This window comes from Mchenga conophoros, linkage group LG4 (genome assembly GCF_057382185.1).
Source record: "Mchenga conophoros isolate Kocher_MC1m ecotype Shallow Benthic linkage group LG4, M_conophoros_male_GT1.1, whole genome shotgun sequence".
Taxonomy (NCBI): domain Eukaryota; kingdom Metazoa; phylum Chordata; class Actinopteri; order Cichliformes; family Cichlidae; genus Mchenga; species Mchenga conophoros.
The window spans coordinates 35,073,414-35,099,035 of NC_140529.1; the positions used below are offsets into that span (position 1 = coordinate 35,073,414).

The window sequence follows — 25,622 nt, forward strand, 5'->3', positions numbered from 1 at the left end:
GGTCTCCTTGATCTTTAAGTTGAAGCAGCATTGAGATATTTAATGGCATCTGAGCATTGCAGAGTAAATCAGCTTCCTGCAATGATTCAAAACGTTATAAAGATGGGAGATCTGCTTTATAACCGTTAGAATAATAGCATCAGCAAGTTTAGTGGAAAGCAGGTTCATTATACTGTTAGGTAAAGACACTACAGTATTGGAGAGAGATCTCAAACAATCAGACGATCCCATTCCTGCAAGTGCTTGATAACGGGGAGTAGGAAGAGCTTCCTTTCACTGAACGAAAGTAATCATGTCCAGACTGATGGTTTCTAAGGAAGCTGACATCAGCTTAGGGCGGCTAAGTTAGTGGCACCCAAGCACAGATGTCCAGACACAGTTGAAGTAAAAAGGAAATTATTATAAAAGTTCAAGAACCCTCTCTAGAGCTAGTTTTCTTGTGAATGTATAGATTTCCTACTATCCCTGTCCTCCTGAACGCAGCAAAGCAAACCGCATGATTTTGTGGCACTTTGAACTTTACAAACAAACATGCTGACAGCGGCTGATCGTTTCTGCTGGCGGCAGAGGAGTCCTGCTGTGATGACTCCGAGCAGACAAAGTAAGAAGTAACCGTTATTAGTCCGCTGTTTGACAGCAGCGCCGCTTTGCGTCACATTTATCATCGTAACCGCAGACAAAATGTCCCTCCGCTACTACAACAAAGTGGCTGTTGTCACAGGAGGATCCAAAGGGATTGGCAGAGGGATTGTCAGAGTGTTTGGTATGAAAATGTCTTTATTTATGCTGGCAGTTTGCGCATGCAGCGAGGAGTGGCGCACTGAACATTTTTGCGTCTTTTTTTGTTGTTCTTTTATAGTGGAAAACGGAGCCAAAGTGGCGTTTTGTGGAAGAGAAAGTTAGTAAGGCTGTTTTTATTCTGCTACTTTGTAAAACAGTTACACGATTTCACTTTTGGCAGCATATATGAAAAGAAAAATAATGGGGTGCAGTGTTTTGCGGCATGATCAGACGTGTCTCGTAGGTGCAGCAGGTGAAGCTTTAGAGGCGGAGCTTAACAAGACCGGACCAGGCTCGTGCAAGTTTGTCAAAAGTGACATCTCCAAGGAAGAAGACATAAAGGTGAAGTGCAGCTTTGTGGGTGTATGGTCTGAAATGGAAAGAGTCACATGATCACATGATGATCACATGATGATCTCACTGAACTCAGAGAGTGACTCCTGCATTCACTGCGGATGTGTATTTGTCATTTGTTGGTTCCTCTTGTCTCTGCAGAGGCTGATTGCAGTCACAGTGGAGCAGTTTGGTCACATCGACTGCCTGGTCAACAACGCAGGCTGGCGTGAGTCTTTTGTGTGTGTGTTGTTGTTTTTTACTAACAAGGAGACATGACAACAATGCTTTGTTGCTTACTGTCTGTTTTTGTGTTTGAAATCTTCCTCTTCAGACCCTCCTCATAAACCCACTGACGACACCACAGCAGAGGAGTTCAGAGACTTGTTGAATCTGAACCTCGTCAGCTACTTTTTGGCGTCTAAAGTACGTTTTCACAGCTTTGGGTGCAAATAATTTCTGTCTTCGGTGGTAACAAAGACAGTCCTTAAGGATTAAAGTGATACATTTAAACACTGATGAATGAAATAAATAAAAAATAACTTTATTTTAAAACGACAGGCGGGAAAACAATATAGGAAAAAATGTTTTCAGTGGTCTTAAAAGTACACAAGAATACCCCTAACATGGAATCTACCCTTTCCTTGTGTCTACAGACCACCTGTAATATCACTTTTGAGTTTCCAGGATTTTTGCATTGACTGATTGAGTTTAGCCAAAGCCAGTCTGACTAACTAATAACACATAAACCCTTCACACTTTTCATTTCTGTTTGAGCTCTTGGAGTAATTGAAACATTATGTATAGAGGATCTTTGCACCACCTGAAAGTCTCTCTCTCTCTGCAGTATGTGTTACCTTACCTACGAGAGCGCCAAGGAAACATCATCAATATTTCCAGTCTTGTGGGAACTATTGGTCAGAAAGATGCTGCACCGTATGTTGCCACAAAGGTGAGCTTCTTTCCTCGTTTCCTAAATTTCAGCCCTCTGCCCAAAAGAATAGCATTGTAATGTGATGTTTTCTCCACAAGGGGGCGATCGTTTCCATGACAAAGGCAATGGCAGTGGATGAGAGTCGCTACAATGTGAGAGTCAACTGGTGAGGCAAACTGGCATCTGCAAAAAATTATCACCCCCCCCCCCCCCCCCCCCAAAAAAAAAAAGGTTTCTAGGGAGAAGATATATTTTCAATCTCCAGATTAAATTAATTGGATTTCAATTTAATCACAAGGATAAGATATAAAAATGTGTTATGCTATTAATGAATCGCAGGGGACAGCTTGTGACTAGTATATTAAAATGCAGTTACCTTTGTGTGCTTTATATAGAGTTAACTAGTCTCATCCAATGGTTCCCAAGCTAAGGGTTGGCCTCTTTACATGGTCCCAGTATCAGTCTGAGGGGTTGTGAGATGGTTGATAGGAGCAGAAGTCAGAAAAACATAATCTGTATTTCTTATTTGGACTTCTCTTCAGTCACTGCTGTCTGTGATAACTGCCACAAACCATAAAGCCCAACTTTCTTATATCAGCCCCCCCCCCCCTCCCCTTTTTTTAAAACTTAATTTCGTAGCCATTGATAAGCTCTGATTCACTATTTGGGCTTTTCTACAGTAGACAGTTCAAAATTACACATTTTGTTCTCATAAATCCACAAGACTAAGATACCAAACAACTATAATTACGCAGTGAAATAAAAAATGTGATTCTGATAAATAAAAAGAAGAATTCTGGTGTGATATAAAAACTGTAGAGATTCTACAAGTATTTCATTCCCTTTAATCTAATAATGCCTTTCTTTTTCTAATCGGAGTGTCTGGCTTTTGTTGCAGCATTTCACCGGGTAACGTGATGACACCTCTGTGGGAGCAACTAGCAGCACAGACACCAGACGCAGCTGCCGCCATTAAAATGGGGGAAAATGCTCAGGTACGTTCAGGAAGGTGTTCAGAAGCCGTGCAGATTATGGGGGCTGGTTAGTAGTGAAGAGTTGAGTTATGCAGTCATTAATGAAAAGTTATTAAAATGTAATAAAAATGATCCGTGCCATCATCAAATCACAAAGAATCTCCACATTGGATCAGGGCAGCGAACGCCTCTGGTGCTGTTGGTCAGCAGGCTGCTGGTGGAAACTGTGCTACTGTTGCCTGAAAACAATGGAAGAGGAGAGGAGGAAGGTGTGTTAGGAGGCAGCGTGAGCGAGGAAAAGGCAGGAGTGTGGAGGTCAGAGATAGGGGCTTAATGTGAGGAGCTAGCTGATATGAAGGAGAGAAGGAAGGCGGATATTTTTCAGAGCAAGTGTCTGACAGAGATGAGAGTCTGCAAGGTGGTGTCATGGCAGATTGTAGCTAGGCAGCATGAGATAGAGACGAGGATCAAATGGTGGAAGTTGAAAAAGGAAAAATGTAAAGAATTCAGAGAGGAATGTCGACAGCTCTGGCTGGTAGGGAGGAGTTACCAGATGATGGGGAAAGCTGAAGTGATGAGGGAATGAAAACAAGGACACTTGGGAGAGGAATGAGAAAGTATTGGAAAGTGTTCAAAGAGTTTGGCAAGGAAAAAGCGGGATAGTCAAGAAGATGCAGACAGCTGATAGGAGTACTTGGAGGCTAGGTGTACAGCAAACACAGGTGGCAAAGGAGGAAAAGGCTTTTAGTGAGTTGTATGTGAGGCAGGACACTAAGGAAGGAAACTTTTATCGGTTCGCTAGGCAGAAAGATTGAGCTTGAAAGCCAAAAGTGCAACAGGACAGAGAGTGGAAGTTGCTAAGATTTTTCACCGGGAATTACCAGGATGGACATTATTAGAAATGAATACATCAGAGGGACAAGTCAAAGTCTGAGAGGCAAGGCTGAGATGGTTTGGACATGCCCATAAGAGGAACACTGGATATACTGGAAAAAGCAAAACTAAACTGCCACACACTGGAATCTCTCTGTCAGGCAGTCAGCATCGACACCTTCAGTCTTGGATCGCAGCTGAACGAGTTTGTGTAACAGGCTGCATTTTTTCCATTAGAGGTTTCCTTTGATTCAGGCAAGAAAGCCTGTTTGAAGCTGACGCAATACAAGAGGAGTAACTAGACAGCCACCTCCTTTTAGTTTCGCATTTATAGAAAAAGAGTGAAAGACAAGTTTGTTTCAGTTCTTTAAGTGTTGTTGTTGTCTACATGTTTTGTTAAATTAGGATCTGTCATTTTCACACTTTTATTATGCCTGTTATCTAAATAATGGAGGATAGGAGACCCTCTGTTAAGCCTCTGTCGCATTAGGAGGTTTGTAGTTTTCCCTGTTCATGAGTTGAGAAAGCTGAAATTATGAAATCTCCAGTTTTTTTGGGGGGGGGGGGGTTGCATGGGAAGTCGTACAGGAGTTTTTTGAAAAGCTTCTCCTTCTTGGCAAATACTTGTGAGCTAGGAAGCAACAGTTGGAACAGCTGCAGGCCTGTAGAAGCACAAAAACAAAAGGAATTTACCCAGTGCACCCAGAAATATGCAGTCTAGGACTGAGAAGTGACACACTTTCTTCTCCAACAGCTCATGGGTCGAATGGGGACTGAGGCTGAGTGTGGACTGGCTGCTTTATATCTCGCTGCCGAGGCCACTTTCTGCACCGGGATTGACCTGCTGCTCAGTGGAGGAGCTGAACTGAACTACGGCTTCAAGAGTCAGATCCAGTCCTAACAATCCTGAGTGTCCTTGTGGTGGAGATATGTGCAAATGTGCTGGTTACATGACTAAAATGAATACTAAATAATTTTGGATATAAGGAAAGCAATTATATTAATTGATTTCAAGTAGTTTGGTGCTTGAAGTTGAAAATTTAAAGCTTAGAATTTTGGCATCCTAACCTTGAAACTGGACCTGAACCACTCCCCTATGATTAGCCAATCAGCACTAGCCTCTCTGCCTATAATAACCTGCTTTCGCCTACCCCAATCAGAGGTTTGTTTGTTTTTTTGTTTTTTTTCTCTTCCCTCATGCTTCCAAGGACTTCCTGAATGAGACTGCTGGCCAATAAAACCGGTCACTACAACTGCAGAGCTAATTATTACATTGATTTGGGTTTTTTTAATACACTAACATCGTTGTGTCGTTATTCTGAGACGTGTAATTCTTTCTGAATTATTAAACTGGTAGAAAAGTTGAATAGAAGATCCTGAATATTTCAAAGTCGGCACACGCTGCTCGTATCCTGACGCTTCTGGGTTCAGGGAGAGCAAGAAGGTCTCGTATTTCAAAGCGGAACGCAAGCTGACTTGGAGCGTTTGTTTCCACACGGACTAACAAAGTTGTTTATCATCACTGGCGTAGCGGAGATGGCAGCCCTCCGGACGGTGAGTCGATTGAGTGTCTGTGTGCTGTTTATTACCAGGTTGCTGTGATGTTGTGGGTAAATGATTAACCTGAATGGGCGGTAAGGTGGCCGGTAATCATTAAAGAAGATAAGAGGCCAGTAAAACATCCTGGCCCACTGCTACTGGAGAATTCGGCGCGAGCGCGGAGCGTGGCAAAATTGTACAGCATGGAAAAGACCAAACTTAATGCAGAAATGTGGAGATTTTATGTCTTCTGCTTACGGTCAAAATAAAAACACTCCAAAAACACTAAGAAGATGCAATTGTTAACCTTAAAGGCGGTTAACAAATTCGGCTCACTTAGAGACGAAATTTTTTTATGTTTTTTGGGATCATTTGTTTCTGCTTAGGAACTTTGAGGTTTTCATGCGTGACGTCTTGTTTTTGGTCAGTCTGTCTTGTGCGTCGACTTAAATATTAAAGGGCTTTTAGTTGATGCACATTTACAGAAAATGCAAAGTGTCTGTGTACATTGCTACCACGTTATTACTCTTGTGTTTTACATGTAGAATGAATAGAATAAGTTACTTTCCTGCTGTATTAAATGCCACAATTGAATGCAAGAAACTAAATGTTGCTTTGGGAAATAGGGATATATTTCATTCATCAGGTTTGTGTGTGGCAAAAATCAACTCGGGGAAAAAATATAGCTAAGCTCTCATTGTGCAATAAAGACAAAATCTTGCATCACCTTTACGCCAAAATGCTTCCCTAAGCTCCATTGTGCAGAAATTATGGACACGAGGTGATAATTATATTGTCTGTCTGTAATGTCAGTGGTTTAGCTCTTTGACCTTCAAACATGCCAGAACTGGCCTGTCAAGTGAGCTGCCCTGTGGCCCTTTATCAATGCCAGCTGTCATCTACCAAATATTGGAATTAGATTTTAAACTTCTTTAAATGTTGTTTCAATTGTATGCATACAATTAACAGCCCAGTACTTATTAGTTTGGTAAAGTTAAAACCATTTAGAAGCACAACCTGGATGTTTTAGCCCTGTATCCATTCTGCTTTTTTAAATATTTAACTATTTTTCCAAATGTTTCTACTGTTTAACATTGTTTTTATTGTTAGAAAGAATCTAGTTGTGTATATTAATTATTTACCCAATATTTAACTGATATTTAATCATTTATTTCAACACACTTGTTAACTTTAAACGCAATCATTTACTAACTGGTCAACTTTTTCCTAGTCATGATTTAGCAGTCAAATTGTAATTTCTGTTTTCTTTCTTCCCTGAACTTGTCAGGCTAATTATTTCCATTTAGTCTATGGAAGCTGTAGATGTGCTCCCAGTGGTTCAATTACTCAGGGCTCCAAATTGCTGCTTCATACCACAGAGGGGCATTTGTGTGATGACTATATATGAAAGACTCCGTGCTGTTCAGTTGGCAAAATTAAAATCAGTTAAAATATGGGAAACCCAGCACCATATTAAGAAAGGTAAACTAAAATGTGAAATTTCGAGATTAATTAGAAGATTGCTTCCATAAGTATTAAACTGCCAGGACAGTTGATCTTAATACGGGTTAAATAAGTAAAAGTATAATATCCCATCCTGTCTTACCCCAGGGCTGAATTACCTTTAGATTTCTCATGTTACCTTGCCTGAATCCAAGTATGAATGCCAAGATCTACAAAGCCAGTTAAGGAGTGGCACTGATAATTTATGTACCTAAACTAATGATGTGTTTTTATGAAATAAGCTTTTATGGTTGGCTGTTGCTTTCTTCTTATTGTGAAGCCCTTTGTTGCCCACATAATATCATTCTGCAGAGAGCACCCTGCACATGTGATCTGATTCTGTTTACAGCTCTTACGACTGTCTCCTTCTGGAATGTGCAGACAATATGATTGGTGCTGAGTCACACACACACCCCTCAGAAAAAAAAACAATATTGCACATAGTCTTCCTGTGTGTTCCCAAACGTGGATCAATGATTGTCACCTGGAAATCAGAGCTTAAACTGTTATCTGTTAACATTTTGAAACTTTTTGATGGGTATTTAAAGAAAGCTGCCACATCATCTCGCAAAGAGTTTCATCATGCATTCCTTGCAGGCACTCCATGGACGACGACTTCAGACTTTCCCCTTTTCCTTCGGCTCGCAGCGGTTCGCCAGCTCCTTTAAGGTAATGAGGAAAACGTTAACATTTTCTTTTTTCACCAGGTGAGACCTTGAATTACAGTCTGGCGAGCCTGCGAATGGCTGGTTTGGTATGGAGAACATGATGGTAACAGAAAGAAGAAAGTAACGTTCATTAGAGGGATTTGTCTCTTTAGCTTGGTCGAGTTGCTTTTTATTTACAGTTTCTTTCCATTTCTGTGTCCCCCTCACTCTGTGCCTGTTGTAATTATTTAATTCAGTTTAATTTAACCTGTTTAATTGTGTCCAAGTGATCTGTTAACCCTTACCTGACTATGTTTAACCACCACCAATTGTCCTTTTGCGCATGCTGTGTCAATAACAGCAATTTCAAAAAAACAATCACTGTTTTCGTCGCTTGCTCTGCTCTTGTCCGTCTCCTTCCTTCTTTTTTTTTCTCCACCCGTGTCCGGCTCGCCTTTCCGTCTCCATCTCAGGCAGCAAGTCTCACCATTGAACGCAACACAGAATGCAAGCCGAAGCCCGAGCCCTCCACGCTGCTCTTCGGCAAACAATTCTCTGACCACATGTTGACTATCAACTGGTCGGAGAAGGGCGGCTGGGAATCTCCTCAGATCAAACCTTTCCAGAATCTGTCGCTGCATCCAGCTAGCTCTGCCCTGCACTACTCCATAGAGGTAAAGAGCACTCTGCCAACGTGCAGTACATAAACATGCATGATATTTTCACTGGGTGCAGCACCCTCTGCTGTAGTGTAACATATAAGTGAGCCTGTAGACCAGGAACTTGTAATAACAGCCAATGGCTGACACATATTGGCCAATGAAATGGTTAGGTATTGTCTTCTCACCTGATAATTTGATGAATATCAGTGCCAGAATGGGCTTAAAGTCGCCATAACCATTCAGTAAAAGGGAAACACTGCCACATTCATCTATACCTACATAGTAACTAACAAACGTTATTTGTTTCTACCTTCTCCAGCTGTTTGAAGGCATGAAGGCGTACCGTGGCGTCGACAACCACATCCGCCTGTTCAGACCCATGCTGAACATGGAGAGGATGCATCGCAGTGCAGACAGGAGCAGCCTTCCTGTGAGTTTGCACACCATCAGAAACCTTGACCCTAATATATCATAGACTGTATATAAAAGATGGATACCATCCATTGATTTTCAGGATACTCTTTCCAGATCAATAGGTTATGAACATGCTAACCTTTGCTGTAAATGTGGGTATTTAAGGTGTCTGGTTGTTTTCTTGGTGGTTCTATTTTTTTATCCCTGGAGGCTGCTCTTTGCAATATATATTGATATCAGTATTTTGTTTGTCCTTCACACAGTATATCATTTTAATCAGAGTGGAAACGCCTCAGAAAAGCGATTTTAGACCATCGTGAGACACTGAGGCCTTATTCAGAGAGACTGTGGCACAGCATGACAAAGCGCTGCTCATTCTTTGAAGCCAGTCAGCGCAGTGAGGCTGCTGAGCACACGGACGGCTCTGGCAAAAACACACAGCGTGGTCTGGTAGAAAAGTTGATCCAGGCTTTTTTAATCCTTCATCTGGCAGCAAGTCAAGTGTCACGTTTTCTCAAAGCAAAGCCACATTTCTTCCCAAGATAAAAGATAAAATAGATAGGAGATAAAAGATCAGGTTGATGAGCATTTTCTCTTCATTCCCAAAATGTCAGTTACACTTGAGGAAGTGAAACAGGTAAAATAGATATTACAACACTGCAACCAGATTTGTGGGAGGGGTTGGATTAAACCTCATTAGGGAGGTGCCAAAAATTCCTCTTGCAGGAAGAATGCTGGTCATTCATTCTTTGGAGTGGAAAAACTCCATGATTCAAACTGTGTCTCAAACTTGGGTCTCATCGCCTTTTATGAGCTTTAACCTCACCCTGTGTTGCTTTATCTCAGTGCTGCTGTTGGTCTAAATGTGCTGTCGATGCTAATTCTTTAGCAAGGATCTAAAAAGCTCAAACTTGAGTGTACTTGGTAGAGAAAACTACATTTGGCTGCTCCCTTGCCTTAGACTCACTACACTCGGGAGATGTGCATGTTTGATTTGGCAGGGTTTTAACCCGCCTGACGCAACGCCAAAGGGGATTTGCGTCTATGCTGGAAACGAACTAAAGCTTTCCACCACCACACAGGAATAGGTTATCTTTACAGTTTCACAAACGAGTTTTTTACACACCCTCCTGATGTCCTGGTACCAGAGTTCACACTTCATTATTGTGAAACTGTTTCACGGGGAAACAAACTTTGAGTATAACTAAGATACTGTGAGTATGCAATATATATGTATTTGGAAGAGTCTTGAAAGTGTCACACTAGAGGTGGGCGATATAAACGATATACGATAGAAACTATATAAATTTGGCCAACGATAGAGAGTTTGACTATATCGCTCTATCGCGATAGTGCATGCTGATGATGTCATCAAGCTGCGCCTGTTTTGGTCGAAAGCGTCGCAGCGGCTGCAAAGAGATGAAGCACTTTTGAAATATGGGGAAAGCCAAAAACTGCGCTTCTTCCACTTCCGTAACATTGATTCATTAATGTTGAATTCTCTCGCAGCTGCTCTATTCCCATGTTGTTGCAGTATATTAATAACTAACCTCGTATTGTGGATGAATAATCTTAGTTGTTCTCCTGACGAAGTTTGGCACGTGTATAGCATCCTCCGATACGATTACATTTGTCCCTGACCACCAGAATCCCTCACCTTAACTTTTATCGAGTGGAAAAACGTTGGCGTTCATCCTCCAGCTTCACTGTGCTAATGTTATGCTAACATAACTGTGTCGCTAGCAATCACGTAACACAACATTATATACCAGGTAGTCCAACTTCAGTAACCCTGCAAACGCCACTGCTGTTTAGTTTTCTGTCTTCATTTATGTTGGAAGTGATAACAGAGCTGTACGTTTGAATTGGTTTCAAAAATCTCTCAGTCAGAACATAGTATGAAATGTTTAGGTGTAAACTAGCGAGCTAACTTCCTGTTAACTTCTAACTCCGTTAAATTTAATAAATTCTGTTTTCATGGATGCATGGATGTAAAACTTAATCGTTACACCCGATAAAGCAGCAACGCTGATGATTTAATTAAAGATGAAAGAATTTAGACCGTTTTTAACTCTTAGTGTTCGTTTGGGACGGAGTTTTGGACCCAGATTACTCCGCGAAGCTCCCCACTACGCAGCCGTAATGCTCTGACAATCCATCAAAACATTTTTTAACAGATTTCTGCACGCCAAAATCGGTTCGAGGTCAGTAAGCACAACCAGAATTCATACATAAGGCACACTCTCAATTTTTGAGAAAATTAAAGGATTTTAAGTGTGCCTTATAGTGTGGGAAATATGTTATACAGAAGAAAAGAATATATCGCGATATATATCGTTACCGCACATGCTTCAAATTATATCACGATATGAATTTTAGGCCATATCGCCCAGCCCTATGTCACGCTAGACATAGCCTTCTGGAGAACAAGACTTCTGTTTGTCTTTCTGTTCTGCCTCCAATGGAGAGCCTGGCTGCTGTTAGAAGTAAAGACAAACAGGGAGGATCGTAGATACTGAACATGTGGGCTCAGCTGTTTTCCTATTTATGCTTTATGTTTATGCCCTCTAGAATCCATCACTGACACGTCATGAATAAATTAACCGAGAGAATTATAATGTTAATTTGTGACACTTGTTTAATTTTTGTGTTTTTGTGTTGAAAAGATTTTACCTCATGTATATTTCTCCAAAGATAGGATATTCTTGTGTTACTGCAGCCAAAAAATTAAGTACAGCTTATAATAAAGTAGAATACAGCAATAAAATATAAGAAAATTTGCAAAAAGAAGAAAGACTCTCAGTAAATAAAAATCTAAATAAAATGCAGTCACATGCTTTGTAAAATGTTGACTACATAAAGGATAAATAATAAAGGATCATTACATTTAATCTAATCTACATTTAAATTTGGTCATTCCAGCACCAGCAAATGTCAGCATTAAAGAAGCTCAGTGTGATAGAGTGCAGGGTGAAAATACACTGAATGATGATATGAGAGAACAGGTAATTCTCTACTATACAGATAAGATGGCTTATAAAGTGAGGGCGTGAGGTAATGACAGCGATTAGTATCTGTCCTCGTGGCTGCCAAGATGAAACCGTCTGCCGGAGAAAGTAAGTAGTGCAGAGAGCGCGGGAGTAGACGGATAAGAGTTTGTAAGCAACCTCCTCTCCACCACAGCCAGAGTCATTTGGATGATATTATATTAGCCAGATTAATGGTGAAAGCTTACTGTTGAATGTCTTTTCCTTGTGCAGCTGTTTGATAAAGGAGAACTGCTGGAGTGCATCAAGAAGCTGGTGGAGATCGACCAGGAGTGGGTCCCCTACTCCCAGGATGCCAGCCTCTATATCAGACCCACTTACATTGGAACCGAGGTGAGCTTTAGTTTCACTAAAAGGCCTGTGCAGGTTCCACGTCAGCCAGGATGTGCTTGAAATGTCCTTCTCCTCATTAACAGTCTCCTCTTGTCTTTTCTTACCTCACATCCAGCCGTCTCTTGGCGTGTCTCGTCCAGGAAAAGCTATGATCTTCGTCATCATCGGCCCAGTCGGGCCGTACTTTTCAACGGGGTCCTTCAACCCAGTGTCCCTGCTGGCAGACCCTGCGTTTGTGAGAGCTTGGAAAGGAGGTGTTGGGGCCTACAAGATGGGAGGGTAAGTTTTTACCCTTAAGTGTGCATTTGGTGTCTGTCTTGCTGTGGTTATGAGTCGATTTTGTGCATAAAAAGAACAATTCAACACAATTGAGTTTGAAGGACTTCTGAGAGAAACCGGTAAACAAAGTTGAAACTAATTTACTGACGATATGGAACCCAAACAAGCAGAAAGAAGTATAAAATACATTTTTAAAAAGTATTTTAAAAAATCTGAGGCAGTTTACCAGCTTCACGGCTCTGTAATGTTCAGGTGGACTTTCTGCAGTGCTCCACACCACAGCTGTGTTTTCATTCAGCAGTGGATCTGGATGGAGCCCAGCTGTGCAGATTATTCACTTTCCTGGTGGAGATGAGAAAGCCGGCCTGAGTGTCAAAAAGGAAAGAGCTTGTGTGATATTTTAGGTGGTGTATTTGCATTAAAATCAGCCTTAAAATATTCAGCATTAACCGTACAATGGCTTCAGCTGGAACATTAATGGTCTGGACCATCACCTGTGCTTTTGAAAACATCTGCAGTTAGGTCAAAAATAATCACGAGACTGAGGAGACAAATCGGCGTTCCTATAATCTCCCCTGATTCCATGCAGCCTGTAATCACGGCCCTGCTTCCACATGACTCTGCTGTCCTACATCAGCACCTGCTCGGCTCCGGCGTGATTACGTAACACCGCTGAACACCCACTCGATTCGCTAAGCCAACAAATCTGCTCTCCTCCATCAAAGTGGAGTAAACACTTCAGCTGTCGGGCCTGATTTAGCAGCAGTAGTCACATGACTCCAGTGGAGCTGAGAGTAATTCGGTGGGCTTACGTTGTTTGTTACCTCTGCTAAGGAGTTTATTTTATTGGTTACTTTTTAGTACAAGATATGGCAAAATTTAACTTATATCTTCACATATTCATATCAAACTGAAATAAGAAACACTGTGAAATTTCATCTCAGTGCTCTGAAGAAAATATCAAAAACTAATCCAGATCCAGGTTTCCTTTTAGATCCCAGGACTCACTTCATGCATGGTCTGAAGGGAATTTTCAGCCTAGCTGGAGGTTTCTAGTCTGTGTAGATTAAGAGCTTTGCAGTCTTGTTTAGCTAATTGTTTAAATGTTATTGTGCATTTACTGGTACAGAAAGTAGAGCCTGATTGATGCTGACGTTTTAGATATGATCACTAAAGCCAGAGCACATCAGTCGAGCAGTGTAGTTGGAACTGGACTGTGATTTTTATACTAGACAAGCAGATAAAATCCTTTATTAAAGCTATTTGTTTTTATCATTTGAGGCTTTTATCCAGAATCAAATCCATTTTATCTTTGAAGATTTGTGAATGTCTCATTCGTGCTTTCATCACAACGTGTCTGCACTGCTGCTTGAAGGCGTTTCACCTCTCGTTCGAGACGTTTCCTCCGTTCTAAGACGAAAGGTGAAGAATTCAGGTATTTAAGCCCTTGAGGGAGTTTTCACTTAAAAGGGTTGTTGACCCACTATTGATTGTTTGCATCACCACATGAGGTGTGAAAAAAGCTGTGGGTCATTATCAGCTGAGGTCACAGGTGAAACCGTTGTGAGACCTTGCCTCACCTTATCATGTGTGTTCGAAGAAGGTCGTTCGCAGTGGGCATAGATGGCTTCTTTCACTCTCCTTTCAAACCATCTGTGTTCTTGGTCCAAAATGTGAACGTTTGCATCCTCGAAAGAGTGACCTTTGACCTTTAGATGCATATGTACATCTTAGTCTTGTCCCATCGAGGTGGCTCTTCTATGTTGTGCCATGCGTTCATGGAGTGGCTGTTTAGTTTCTCCAGTGTAGATGTCTGAGGGACTCCTCGCTGCACTGCACACCATACACTGTGTTGAACTCATGGAGACATATTTCAAAGCACAGAGCTACAGCTCTGCTACGTCAGTCGAGCCGGTCTGCATTCCTGACATTAAAGCAGAATATCACAGAGGGCTGTACGTCAGGGTGTCTGTATCCTTCACTCGAAGCTAACGCAGCTTGAACTTAGTGACGCTCAGAAAGAGCTGGCAGCCGAGCACAACTCAAGGCTGGGTTCTTAACACCATTGTTCATTGTTTATTGTTGTCAATCCAGAAATGATTGCGGTTCTGTGGTTCTCACAATGTTCCTTCTAACAGTCGTGACATTAACAGGATGCTTCCTCGTCAGCACAAACACCTTTTCTTTGGGTGCTGGTGCCTGTGCACAACAACGGTTGCTCTGTCATCATTCTTTGGACTGAAAACCTGACATGTCACCGTGTCTTCCTCACTTCTTGAAATTAATTATTGTTGGATTGTGTGACTTTACTTTGGTTACAGGTTGTGATCTTGGCGGTGTAAGGCTTCTAATTGATGACTAAATATGTTATTTAAATGAAAAACAAGGAGAGAAAATGTGCTAATACTCTTGTGTTCATTTCAGTCTCTGTGGAGGATGTTGTAGAGTTTTATTTGTAAATCACCGGTGCTGCATGTTGGCACTGATGTCTGACCCGTCTTGTCGACATCAGCAGTTTTCATTTATTATTTGCATGTTGTATCTTGCTTCTTACCTGCGTGCCTCCTGCCATGCAACACACCTGCACGAGTCACCCTCAGAATAGCCCCATTCATAGATGTATGGCCCCACTACCACTGACTGCCACCTGGTGTGCAAAACATGCATTACACCAATGTCTTTATATTATGTTTTTCAGTCCAAGCCGCTCTGTTCATATGTAATAAATCAGGCTGTCTGTCTTATTTAACTTCTTTCCAGTAACTACGGCCCCACAATAGCGGTGCAGAACGAGGCAGTGAAGCGAGGCTGTCAGCAGGTCCTCTGGCTGTATGGACAAGATGAGGAGATCACCGAGGTCGGCACCATGAACCTCTTTATCTACTGGACCAATGAGAAAGGAGGTCAGATTCTTTTTGTTCATATTTGGTTGTTTTTTCACCCAGTCATCTTTTTATTGTTCACACAGTTTAAACCTGCTCTTGTGAATTTTTCCTCTGTGGATGCAGAGAAAGAGCTGGTGACCCCGCCGCTGGATGGCATTATTCTCCCAGGAGTGACCAGACAGTCGCTGCTGGACCTGGGAAGATCCTGGGTAAGAGACCGCTGTTAGGTCAACAAGACAGCTGCCGGAGCCCCGCCCACACTGAAAGTCCAGCACAGATGCAGGATAAGCAGAAATAGAACAAAAGGAGTCTCATTTTTAGTCTGAGTCTTAGTTAGTTTGTAGCATCCCAGTGCTTGTTAGCATTTCCCAGCATGATGTTCAGTGGTGTCATTTTTTTGCAGACGAGCGTTTCCTAGTTTCAGAAATTGTCTTGAACAAATTATTTTGGTTGGTCGGGCTTCTCCGGGTTGCCAGGTGGGAATTTAATGAGGCATTCCAGCTGAAAGATTACGATTGGGATTTCCAACTTCTACATTTGAATGTAGTGCAGCAATAAAAAAAATAAAATAAAAAAAATTCTTTCTTTGTGTGTTTCTGTCAGGGAGAGTTTAAAGTCACGGAGCGGACTATGGGCATAAAGGAGCTGCTTGGAGCTCTGGATGCCGGGCGAGTCCTGGAGGTGTTTGGTGCAGGGACGGCCTGCGTCGTCTGCCCCGTCGGCAGCCTCCTCTACAAAGGAAAGGTGGGAGTTCATCTCCTGGTTCTGATGCTGCTTATTTTTCATGAGTAATAGTGACGTTGCGGGGTTTCCTGTGGCCCATTATCAAACATGAATATTTAATTTTTCTGCTTTGCTGAGTCATCAGGCAACATTTGTGGACAAATAATTATGTGGAAAGTGTTCGTTTTTAAATATTCATGTTTGACGGTGTGAGGAATCCATGGAAATCACCAATAACGTCAATATTTCCTTCTGTTTTCTCTCAGATGTACCAGATCCCCACCATGCAGAACGGTCCAGATCTGGCCAAAAGGTTCTACAAAGAGCTTACTGATATTCAGGTAAGAGCGTCACCACATTTATATCCCAAATCTAAGTATTAGGCACTTGGAGCATCTTTAAAGTGATCAAGGGAACTTGAATGCTGCTGCTTCCAAGTGGCAGCAAGAGGGAACTGAAAAATACAGGGTCCAGATTCCTAAAGTGTATCCACACGAAGGCAGAAATGTGTAGTATTTTCATTAGACCTCTTCTGCACACTGTTCTCTTTCAGCAAGGCATGCGCACAGATGTGCAGAATTATTAGGCTTCAGATTAAATTTAGTGTATGTAAACAGAACCAAAACTCCAAACGTGTGCATGCTGAGTCACAAGAAGCTATTGTCTATGCATACTCTCTCACCCACAGAATAGAAGATGGACGTAGCCACTGTGGCATGTGAGCATATTATAGATAACTCTCCTTTTAGTTGTAGAAGGACCAATGTTTACGAAAGATTTCAGGTTCTATTAAATATTTAACTAGAACCCGAGCCTATGAAGTCACTGAGATCACTGAGCAAGGACGATCAAATTCCCATAAACATCAACTCTTTGCAGCCAGAGAAGTCGCCCCCTGCTGGCCATTAAAAAGAACTCTGGCTTAAAGCTCTTCTGCACTGGCTACACTCTTTAGGCCTCAGAGCTGTGCCCGTTTAGTTTATGTGAGGGAAAAGACGCAAAACACACCCATGCATGTTTTGTTTTTCTTTAACACATCCGACCTTGATGCCGATCAGTCCGACAGATATTCTTCTTTCTCAGATCAATAATCAGTAAAACATGATATTGAAAGAGTATTTATTTATTTATGACTTGTTTTATGACAGTCTGCTATTGGAATAACAGCACTTGTTGCTGGCCTAGCTTATCCTGTGACTTTCTATATGTGAATTTATTTTTTATTTCACGCCCACATTTCCTTCCTCTGTATTTATTTGTTTCCCTCTCCTCTTTTGCTTCCTTGTGTTTCCTGCAGTACGGACGCACACCAAGTGAATGGGCTCCACTGGTTGTTTAAACAGCTACTTTGCACATGCCGGTTGTATCAACATTTAATCCGCTGATTTCAGTTTGGGACAACCAACAGCGACCCATCCCCTCCCCCCGCACCCACCGCACTCCTTTCATCCAATGAATGCACTCCTGCTTTGTCACTCGGGGACACAGACGCCTCTCTCTTCCTGTCTTTTTGGACGCCTTTCACGGATGTTACTGTCTCAGAAAACCAGTTGGTGGTTTGAATGCAGCAATACTAACGGCAACGTTTGCCGATATCAAGTCCGAAGAAAATTTTAATTGTTGGAGGGGAAAAAAGAGATTTTAAATATTAACATGATTCACAGCATTAATACAGACTAAACTTCACTCAGATGCTCGTACTTTCATTTTAATCAGCCCAGCATTAACAAACAGGCACATAGTTTGACATGTTTCAGGTGTCGTAGTCACAAGCTACAGGTTTGTATTTGGTGTTTAAGACTTTGGTAGTTGCTGTTACTCATCAACAAATGAATTAAGGTGAATGTCACAACAGCAGTTGATATTAGCTCGTGGTATTTAACCTAAAACCTTTAACTGTTACATGTGAGTAGCCAAAACTGGAATAGCCAACCTTGTAAGGATGTGTTATTTCTTATTGTCGTGTACTTGGCGAACTGATCTGTAATTTTTCATGGGGCCACGTCGCTTGGACACCAGAGTTTGCACTAAGCTTAGTTGTAACATCTGTGTGTGACTCGGCTTTTTAGAAAATAATCATGAGTGGGTTTTAATATTTGTTGGTTTTATTTGTAAAGACTTTGACAGCACAAAAAAAGATTTGAGCAAGCAGCAGCACGCACAAACAGAAGGACTGCTGAACGCCGACACGCTGCAGACGAGAGAGACTGTTAGATGCTGCACTCCTGAAAAATACTGTACGGTAGCAAATAGACCTGTTATTTTAGAGTTTAAATTATAATTTTTCCTCCTCGTTGTGATGTGAAATTCAGCCGACTGTCTTCCAGAGTACTTGACTGTGTCACCATGTGTTTAGCTGTGACTTTCTCTGCTATATTTGTACACGCTGTAAGTCTCCTCTGTCCAAGTGCCTGATCTGTCTGTCAGCTTCTTCTTCATCTGTCCATTTAAAGCTGCTGATTTTGTCTTTAGGGGATGTAGCTGGATATGTAAAGCAATATCTGTTTAGTTTTTTAAATGTGCTGTTAGCTTTATTTGGCTGTTTTTGTTTTTACAATAAAGCAAGGTTGAGTTCAGTGGGTCCTTTGTTTGTTTTTGGGTTTTTTTTTTAAAAAAATCATCTGTATTTAAATTTAGCATTTGATTAAAAGTTCTTCTAGATGATATTAATAATAATCATTTAATCAGTGTTTTGGTGATGAATTTATGATTTAAGCTTTGTGGTGTGACTGAAGGAACCATTAGAAGATGGGTACAATGCGGTGAGCAGCAATACTCAGGCTGTGGCGATCAAACAGATGCAATCCCTCACACTTACAGCAGCATCAGCAGCCTTAACAAGCAGTTGAATGTGTGCACCTGATAAAGTGGCTGGTGAATGTCTTTCATGTTATTGTGCAAAACCAATTCTAACAAGCTTGAAAGTCAATGTTTGCTGTGACCGCCTTTATTCCTCAACACATCCTGAACTGTCGTAGGTGCGCTTTCTTGTGATTTCTTTAAGTAGTCTTCAGAATGAATTCTTCGGGCTTGTGGAAGGACATTCAGACCTCTGCAAGTTGTTCCATCCTGTCAAGATGATCTCATACGTCCAGACTGTGAGGAGGTCAAACCCTGATGCTTTCCAGATGGATCAAAACGTGGTACTTTTCTGTGTTTGTAATTCCATCAATTTTGACAAAATCTCCAAGACCACAGGCTGAAACCACGACAGAGGCTCCATTGTGTTTACAGATGGCTGTAGACGCTTCCTGTCGTACGTCTGTTGTGCCTCGTCTGTAAATACTGAAAGATTAAACCAAATATTTAAAATTTGGATTCTTCACTCCATCAGATCTTTTGCCACAGATTTTCAGTCCAGTTCTTGTGTAATTTGGAATATCTCTGACTTTTCCCCCACTTTCCTTAAGAATAGCCTCTTCACAGCTGCTCATCTACAAGACGTTTGTGTCGAGGCTTCAGTGAGCAGTAGATGGACCAGCTGAAGGTCCAGATCTCTCAGGTCTTCTGCCAAGTCTTTGCTGGATTGTCTTTTTCCCTTAAAACATGGCATCTGCTGTCAGGGTTTTTTTTTTTATTTTATTTTATTTTTCCCCTCCACTTTTTTTAGTTTGTAATTTTAAGGACAGACTGCATGCACACCATGTTTTCAGCTAAAAACTCTGGGAAATCCTTGTTGGTGCAAAATTACAATTTCGTGCTTGTCAGTTATCTTTGGCATCTTTTGTGGTTGATCTGAAAAAATGGGAACAAATTACTGTTTATGTGACAGGCTGCTAGTAACAAAGTGCCTAAAGACACGGTGTAAAATTGGCTTTATAAGTTGCCTTTTTATCTTTGATTAATTTAATTGGTCGGGGTTATCTGTCCACTATCAAATACAAGCGTGTCAAAAAGCACCAAATGTCCAAAGAGGATTTTCTCACAATTAACTTTTATTCTTTTATGAATACAATAAAATGGAGCCCACGACATCCAACAAGGCAATCTTCTTAAAAATAAGTAATTCAGTTGCTTTGCATACAGAAATCCAGACGCTTCTCCAGTAACTAAAGATGGACGCCGCCATCTTTTTCACAGAAAGAAAAAAAATGAGATATGGCACAACTACTAAACTTTTTTTTTTTTTCTATTTTAGCAGGAAAAAAACTTCATTTCATACAGTTTAATATTTTACATTTGTCTGCACTAAGACTGGAAATTGTTTCATCAGCAGTTTATGTAAATGCAATATAATCAAGATGTATTGCATGACTATAATACCACAGTATTTACCCAGGTTAAATACTTTATAGATACACTTTCACTTGAATCTCTGCAATCATAGAAAAATTACCACCCACTTTTTCTGACGCCAAAAATCCCCTTTGAATAATAACTTTTATAAATTTATGCTGACTTCCCTCATGCAAGGGACAAAAACAAGTTCCGGTCCTCATTTCTGGTAGATGATATTAACCCTGAACCTTTGTCCAAGCAGCAGTGGTGGATCTACTGTTCCTCATCCTCAGAGTCTGGTGTGACGCCTCCAAACACAGCAGAGGTGTGCTCTCCCAGCGGGTTGTAGAGGAAAGCTTCGATTTCTCCCCCGCCGTTGGTGTTTTTCTGGAAGTGGATTTCTAGCAGGTCCTGCAGAGTTTCCCGCTCCATGATGTCGGGTATTCCTGTCAGCATTACCGCCCGAGGACACTGCGTCATCTTGGTCTGATGGACGATCCACCACACACACACACACACAAAACCCTCAAATTTATTAAAATATATTTTATTAGAATTTCAGTAAGAGCAGATACAGATAATCTGATAAATGTGCTTACCTTCAGGTTTGAAATTTTCCCGTTGAGGAAAGGCGTCACTCTCACTGTGTGCTTCTTCTTTTGGACACTCAAGTCATGGAACTCATTTTGTACCACACGTTTGGCAACTAATACAAAAGAAACAGTCCATCAGCTGGTGGTCAACAACAACAATCCTGATTACTCTTTATATGCACAGCTCAGAACATCATAATCCACCAAACACAGAATTATTCTTGTCTCTGAAGTTTCATTTAAACAAACTGCCCTGTGACATGAGGGTAAAATATTCGATGCTCACTGTTCTCCGCAAACGTGAGGACCACCGTCTCAGAGTCAGACAGGTATTCACAGTCCGCCACCTCACCGCCTCCATTTTTAGTTTTGGAGAAATGGATCTCCAGCTTGTCCACCAGAGTCTCGGTCTCCATTCTGGGCAGGTTGGAGATTAAAATACGCTGAGAAGAAACCTCAGAGTCGATCTGCGGGAACAGATGGGACACGTGAGCAGATCAGCTAAACCTGGGCCGACGCCGTCTTTGATTCGCTGTGGTCGTTTGTTTTACCTCCACCAGCTTGGGCAGCATCAGATGAACCGGCCTGGCCTCCACTGTGATGCTGCACTCTCCTCCCAGATCCACCTGATGCTTCTTCAGTTCCAGAATCTTCCTTGCCACTGGAAAATGAAACAGAAAGATCCGGAATTTTAAATTTAATTTATATTTTTGAAAATAGCCGAAAGTGATGATGAGAGCCTGAAGATTCATCTTGCAGATTATTTATTTCATTTTGGAGCCCTAATAATCTAATAATAAAGAACTAATAATTTTATTTGGCTCCAGTTTAAAGCCAAATAAGATGCAAAAAGCATCTTCCTGCTTGCAGCTTAGTAGCTGGTTTTGAAAAGTGACATTAGGCCCCCTAGTGGCTCAGTTTTGCCCTGCAGCTGAAGGTAGATACATTTATCAACATACTTTTTGAATTTTTCTGTTGAATGTGGCACAAAAACGTGAGTGCGATCCATCTACCTGCTGTTTAAGCCACCTACAGAAGGTTAAAGGGGGAGGAGCTAAGGCAGCTTGTTTAATTTAGAAGTCCTGCACCAAACCCCAAAGTAAGAAAAATAAAAATTATTTTGAACAGCAAATCACGCAAAGCTCCTCCGGTACAGTGCATGAATAAAAATATGGAAATTAGCATTTTAATACTTTATGCACACTTTTTAATGTTTCTGTTAAAAATAAGATCTAATCACCTGCTCCCTTTTAACAAACGCAGATAAATCTGAACCACGCCAGTGCCGGCAAAAACTCACCGACTTCCTCCTCGAAGGTAATCAGCGCCGTCCCGCCATCCATCGGGTAAACGATATGTGGCTTCATCTCAAACTCTTGCTTGTTGTTTGCATTTCCAGTCGCTCCCTTGAAGACCATGTCCCTCTCTGGTACAGAGGTGAACACCTGAAATCAGCAGGTACAGGTTAACGGGGTGAGGTCACGGCGTGTCGGGCTGCAGAAGGGGGTGTGTCTCATCAGGTTAACGTACGTCGGCCTGTTGCATCAGGTGCTTCTTATTGGCCTCTTCCTCCTTAATAGCAGCATTAGTTTCCTTGATCTCCGCCACCAGTTTGAGCTCCTCCTGCTTTAGCAGATCCAGCTTCGACTAGAAGACACAGAAATCAAAAAGCATTTAAGGTTTTGTGGGATTCTAATGTGCTGTTTTCTAGTGATTCAGTTTCTTAATTTACACTGTTAGGAAAGCAATTACAAGTATTTACATTCACTCAATATTAACAATAACATGTACTATTTTGTTAATTGTTGTTTAATGCCATTGCGTTGCTTGTCCTATTGTTAATATATATTTTTATGAGTTATTGTCACTTAAAATTTTCCATTTCATATTTAACTCCCACCTTGTTTTCAAAGGCGCAACCTTAAAATTCATGGAATAACTATTATCTGTCCTCTTGACTCCTTGTTTCCTTCCTGTTATTGAACCTCTGCCATCTGACCAACATTTTTCCCTTGAGGGGAAGTGCAGTGAGGAAATTCCTTGGGTTTTACTCTATACTTATTCGCAGTGCTTTAAATGGTGGTGGAAAAACTCAGAGTAACACTGAGAAATAAGCATGTTTATGTCACACATGCTTTACCTTTTCATTGGCTAGCTGGTCTCCGTAGGAGCGTTTGTCAGCTTCCAGATCCTGGGTCAGTTTGTCAGTGCGGTGTTTGAACTGCTGCTTCAGATCTCGCCGGTCTTGTATAGTTTTAGTCAGCTCCTTTGTCTCCTCCATCAGCTGGTCATACTTTTTCTGTGGACACAGAGGGAGAGCTGAGTCCAGGCTGTTGTTATTATTGATGTCTAATCAGCATGACATGTAACATCTCTTTAAACACGAACTTTTGTGGTTGTATTTTGTGCAGAACAACAGAACAACTCTTCTCGGAGTTTAATAAATGTTAAAACAGTTATTTTAATAACACGTAATCTCTTCTGAGTTCTGTTCTTCTGCTCCTAATAAATACAGCATGCTTATGCTGTGTATATGTATTTCAGCCTTTATTTAACCAAAACTGAATCTGTGTGTGAGTATTCAGCTAAGATAGACAGCAGCTCAATCTGCAGTGTTTACAGAACAACACACACACACCTTTAGTGGAAGTGTTTCTGATTTTAAAGCTGAACCTATGGTCAAAGGCAGGACCTGGACAGAGACATGCAGTGGACCTCACACACCTGCACATTCAGTTTTCTTTTCACCCGAGCGCCTGCTGGTTATTGTAAACATTTCTCCTGTTTTGTGTTAAAACACCAGAAACAGAATTGCTGCTCATCTCATCGGGGACATTACTACACTGTAGTGCAACATACGTTAAAGTCTCCTTTACATTATGTCTACATTATTATACTCTTCCATTTTTGACCCATTAAGCCATGAAGGTTTAATTAAATTGTATGATTTCGTGATAAAAGCGTGTTCCCTCCACAGCGTGGATGAACGAGAACTTGGATTCAGAATGCTAACTTGCAGTTTTTTGAGAAGTTTGATATACGTTTGTGATCATATGATGCAAAATGTGCACTCCTGATCTTTCTCGTAACAGTAAATAATATTCCCAAAATGTCCAGGATGCAGATCGGGATTGACTCCAGAACTTTAACCACTTCTATGTTTGGCGACACCACCCCTGTGGTAAAATGTTCATGCAACCTCTTGGGTAATAGTGCTCCATACTAAACAGAACTAATCACACAGCCTCTTTAGTGGAGGTAGAAATCACGAGATCGAGAACTGGACCTGACAGAGAGCTTTCTCCCTACTAGAAATAGCAGTTTTAGGAAGTCAACATGCTTACAGCAGAAGATAAAAACATGAAACTTGTGTACGTTTAGAATGCTTGTCTCAAAATAAAAAAGGTTTTGAGTCTGTTTTTTGAATATACACACATATGTAACTGATCTCAGGTCAGCAGGTGGCTTGTTCCACAAAAAAGGACCACAGAAACCGAAGCACCCGCAGCATACTTGGATCTCATTTTAGGACTGGGTTGTATTCAGAGACATATGAATAGTTTAGGAGCCCTGCGTGTAACTGGAGGTAAACTGCCCAAGTGTAATGAAGCCGCACTCATAAATTCTCAATGCACCTTGTAGTTTTTGATTGAAGCCTTAATCCCCTCCAAGGTGTCCTCGGATTGTGAATCCGGAACCAGAGAGAAGTCCTGAAACACAACATGGAGACACGGAATGCCGGAAGGTAAGTAAACGCCTACACTCAGGCTGTGTAACACAGTGGGTTAATAGATATCTTTAACACACTTAATAAATGTTGGCAGGGAGAGCAGCATTACGCGTGTGGTTTAAAACGCTTTGATAATAACGACGACAACAACAGGAAGAAGCAAAACGAGCTCTCACCTCGTCTGACGACATAGTGAAAGTAACCTGGAAAAAAAGTTTACAAAACATTACAGATGTGACACACTGTCACTCACTTGAACAGCCAAATGAGGTTTTTAACAGAGGATCGACACAGACTGAGAGTCAAACAGCTAAAACACAGCTCAAGTAAACTTCACAACAACAAAATGTACCGCAGGCCTGCTTTAAACCACACACAGATGACACAGTAAGTTGAATTACTCTGAACCTGGAAATAAATCACCTAAATCAAGCCTCTGATGAAAACTCCCACATTTCACATGAATTTGCGTGTTTGTATCAAGGTTTATTTCTTATTTAAAAAAAAAAAAGCAGCCGCAGTGAACCTACCTCCTCCCGACGATCACTGCTCTGAACTCACACTCGTTCTTTCAGTTTCTCTTTCCCCGCAGGAGGATCCCCTGCGTCTTTACGTATAATTAATGCCGCTTCCCACCAGCAGGGGGAGCTGCATCCAAAATAAACAAAACGCTGCATTTAATTCCTGTGGGAAATACGGAACCTTACATCAGCTGCGAAGCACTTCATGAGAGGAAAAAATAATTCAGATTCTGTTTTTGGAACATCTTCAAGTTTCCGATTCATTTAACTTCTGATATAAATAAATATAAATACACACACACACACACATATAAATTACGTCATATTTCCTTTTCTTTTATGTTTTAGCGGTGATGATCAGTCCGCACATGTATGCCAGCGTGTTTTTTAAAATTAATTATTAAATTACTTTTTTTATTTTATTTTACAAACCAAAGAGACAAATATATTTTTAAATATAATAATGTGGATGGTATTCGTTAGGGGCAAATCTAGGAACTTGAGAACAGGTATTGCAGTGCAGGCACGTTATGTCAGGATCAAAGCACACATCAGTCTGATCTGATGATTGCTGACAAATCCAGATATTTCCTGTATATTTTTATTGTATCTTTGTAAGAATATTGTTTCAGCC

At 41.1% G+C, this 25,622-nt stretch overlaps 3 protein-coding genes across 4 annotated transcripts; 2 read left to right on the forward strand and 1 right to left on the reverse strand.

The window, feature by feature from the left end:
- Positions 1–509: 509 nt before the first annotated feature.
- On the forward strand, positions 510–5,152 carry hsd17b14 (hydroxysteroid (17-beta) dehydrogenase 14). The gene is made up of 9 exons (XM_085272073.1): positions 510–763; positions 860–898; positions 1,025–1,122; positions 1,276–1,342; positions 1,448–1,539; positions 1,961–2,065; positions 2,146–2,213; positions 2,946–3,042; positions 4,649–5,152. Exons 1-9 carry the CDS (start codon positions 682–684, stop codon positions 4,793–4,795), a joined length of 795 nt encoding a protein of 264 aa, XP_085128199.1. The 5' UTR covers positions 510–681; the 3' UTR covers positions 4,796–5,152.
- Positions 4,829–18,502, forward strand: bcat2 (branched chain amino-acid transaminase 2, mitochondrial). Of its 2 annotated transcripts, none has more exons than XM_085272071.1 (11): positions 4,829–5,448; positions 7,534–7,605; positions 8,057–8,257; positions 8,565–8,675; positions 11,920–12,039; positions 12,155–12,318; positions 15,079–15,221; positions 15,327–15,412; positions 15,807–15,947; positions 16,193–16,267; positions 17,224–18,502. In XM_085272071.1, the coding sequence occupies exons 1-11, from the start codon at positions 5,431–5,433 to the stop codon at positions 17,263–17,265; spliced, it is 1,173 nt and encodes a 390-aa protein (XP_085128197.1). In that variant the 5' UTR covers positions 4,829–5,430; the 3' UTR covers positions 17,266–18,502. The 2 variants fall into 2 exon arrangements, with proteins under 2 accessions (XP_085128197.1, XP_085128196.1); XM_085272070.1 differs by having other exon boundaries at positions 5,306–5,448; positions 7,841–8,257.
- Positions 18,503–19,838: 1,336 nt separating this feature from the next.
- ifi35 (interferon-induced protein 35) lies at positions 19,839–25,113 on the reverse strand. Its single transcript, XM_085272072.1, has 10 exons — positions 24,998–25,113; positions 24,644–24,670; positions 24,373–24,447; positions 22,878–23,036; positions 22,268–22,384; positions 22,038–22,182; positions 21,289–21,398; positions 21,024–21,204; positions 20,744–20,850; positions 19,839–20,630 (listed from the first exon to the last, which is right to left on the reverse strand). The coding sequence occupies exons 2-10, from the start codon at positions 24,656–24,658 to the stop codon at positions 20,418–20,420; spliced, it is 1,122 nt and encodes a 373-aa protein (XP_085128198.1). The 5' UTR covers positions 24,659–24,670; positions 24,998–25,113; the 3' UTR covers positions 19,839–20,417.
- Between the last annotated feature and the right edge of the window lie 509 nt (positions 25,114–25,622).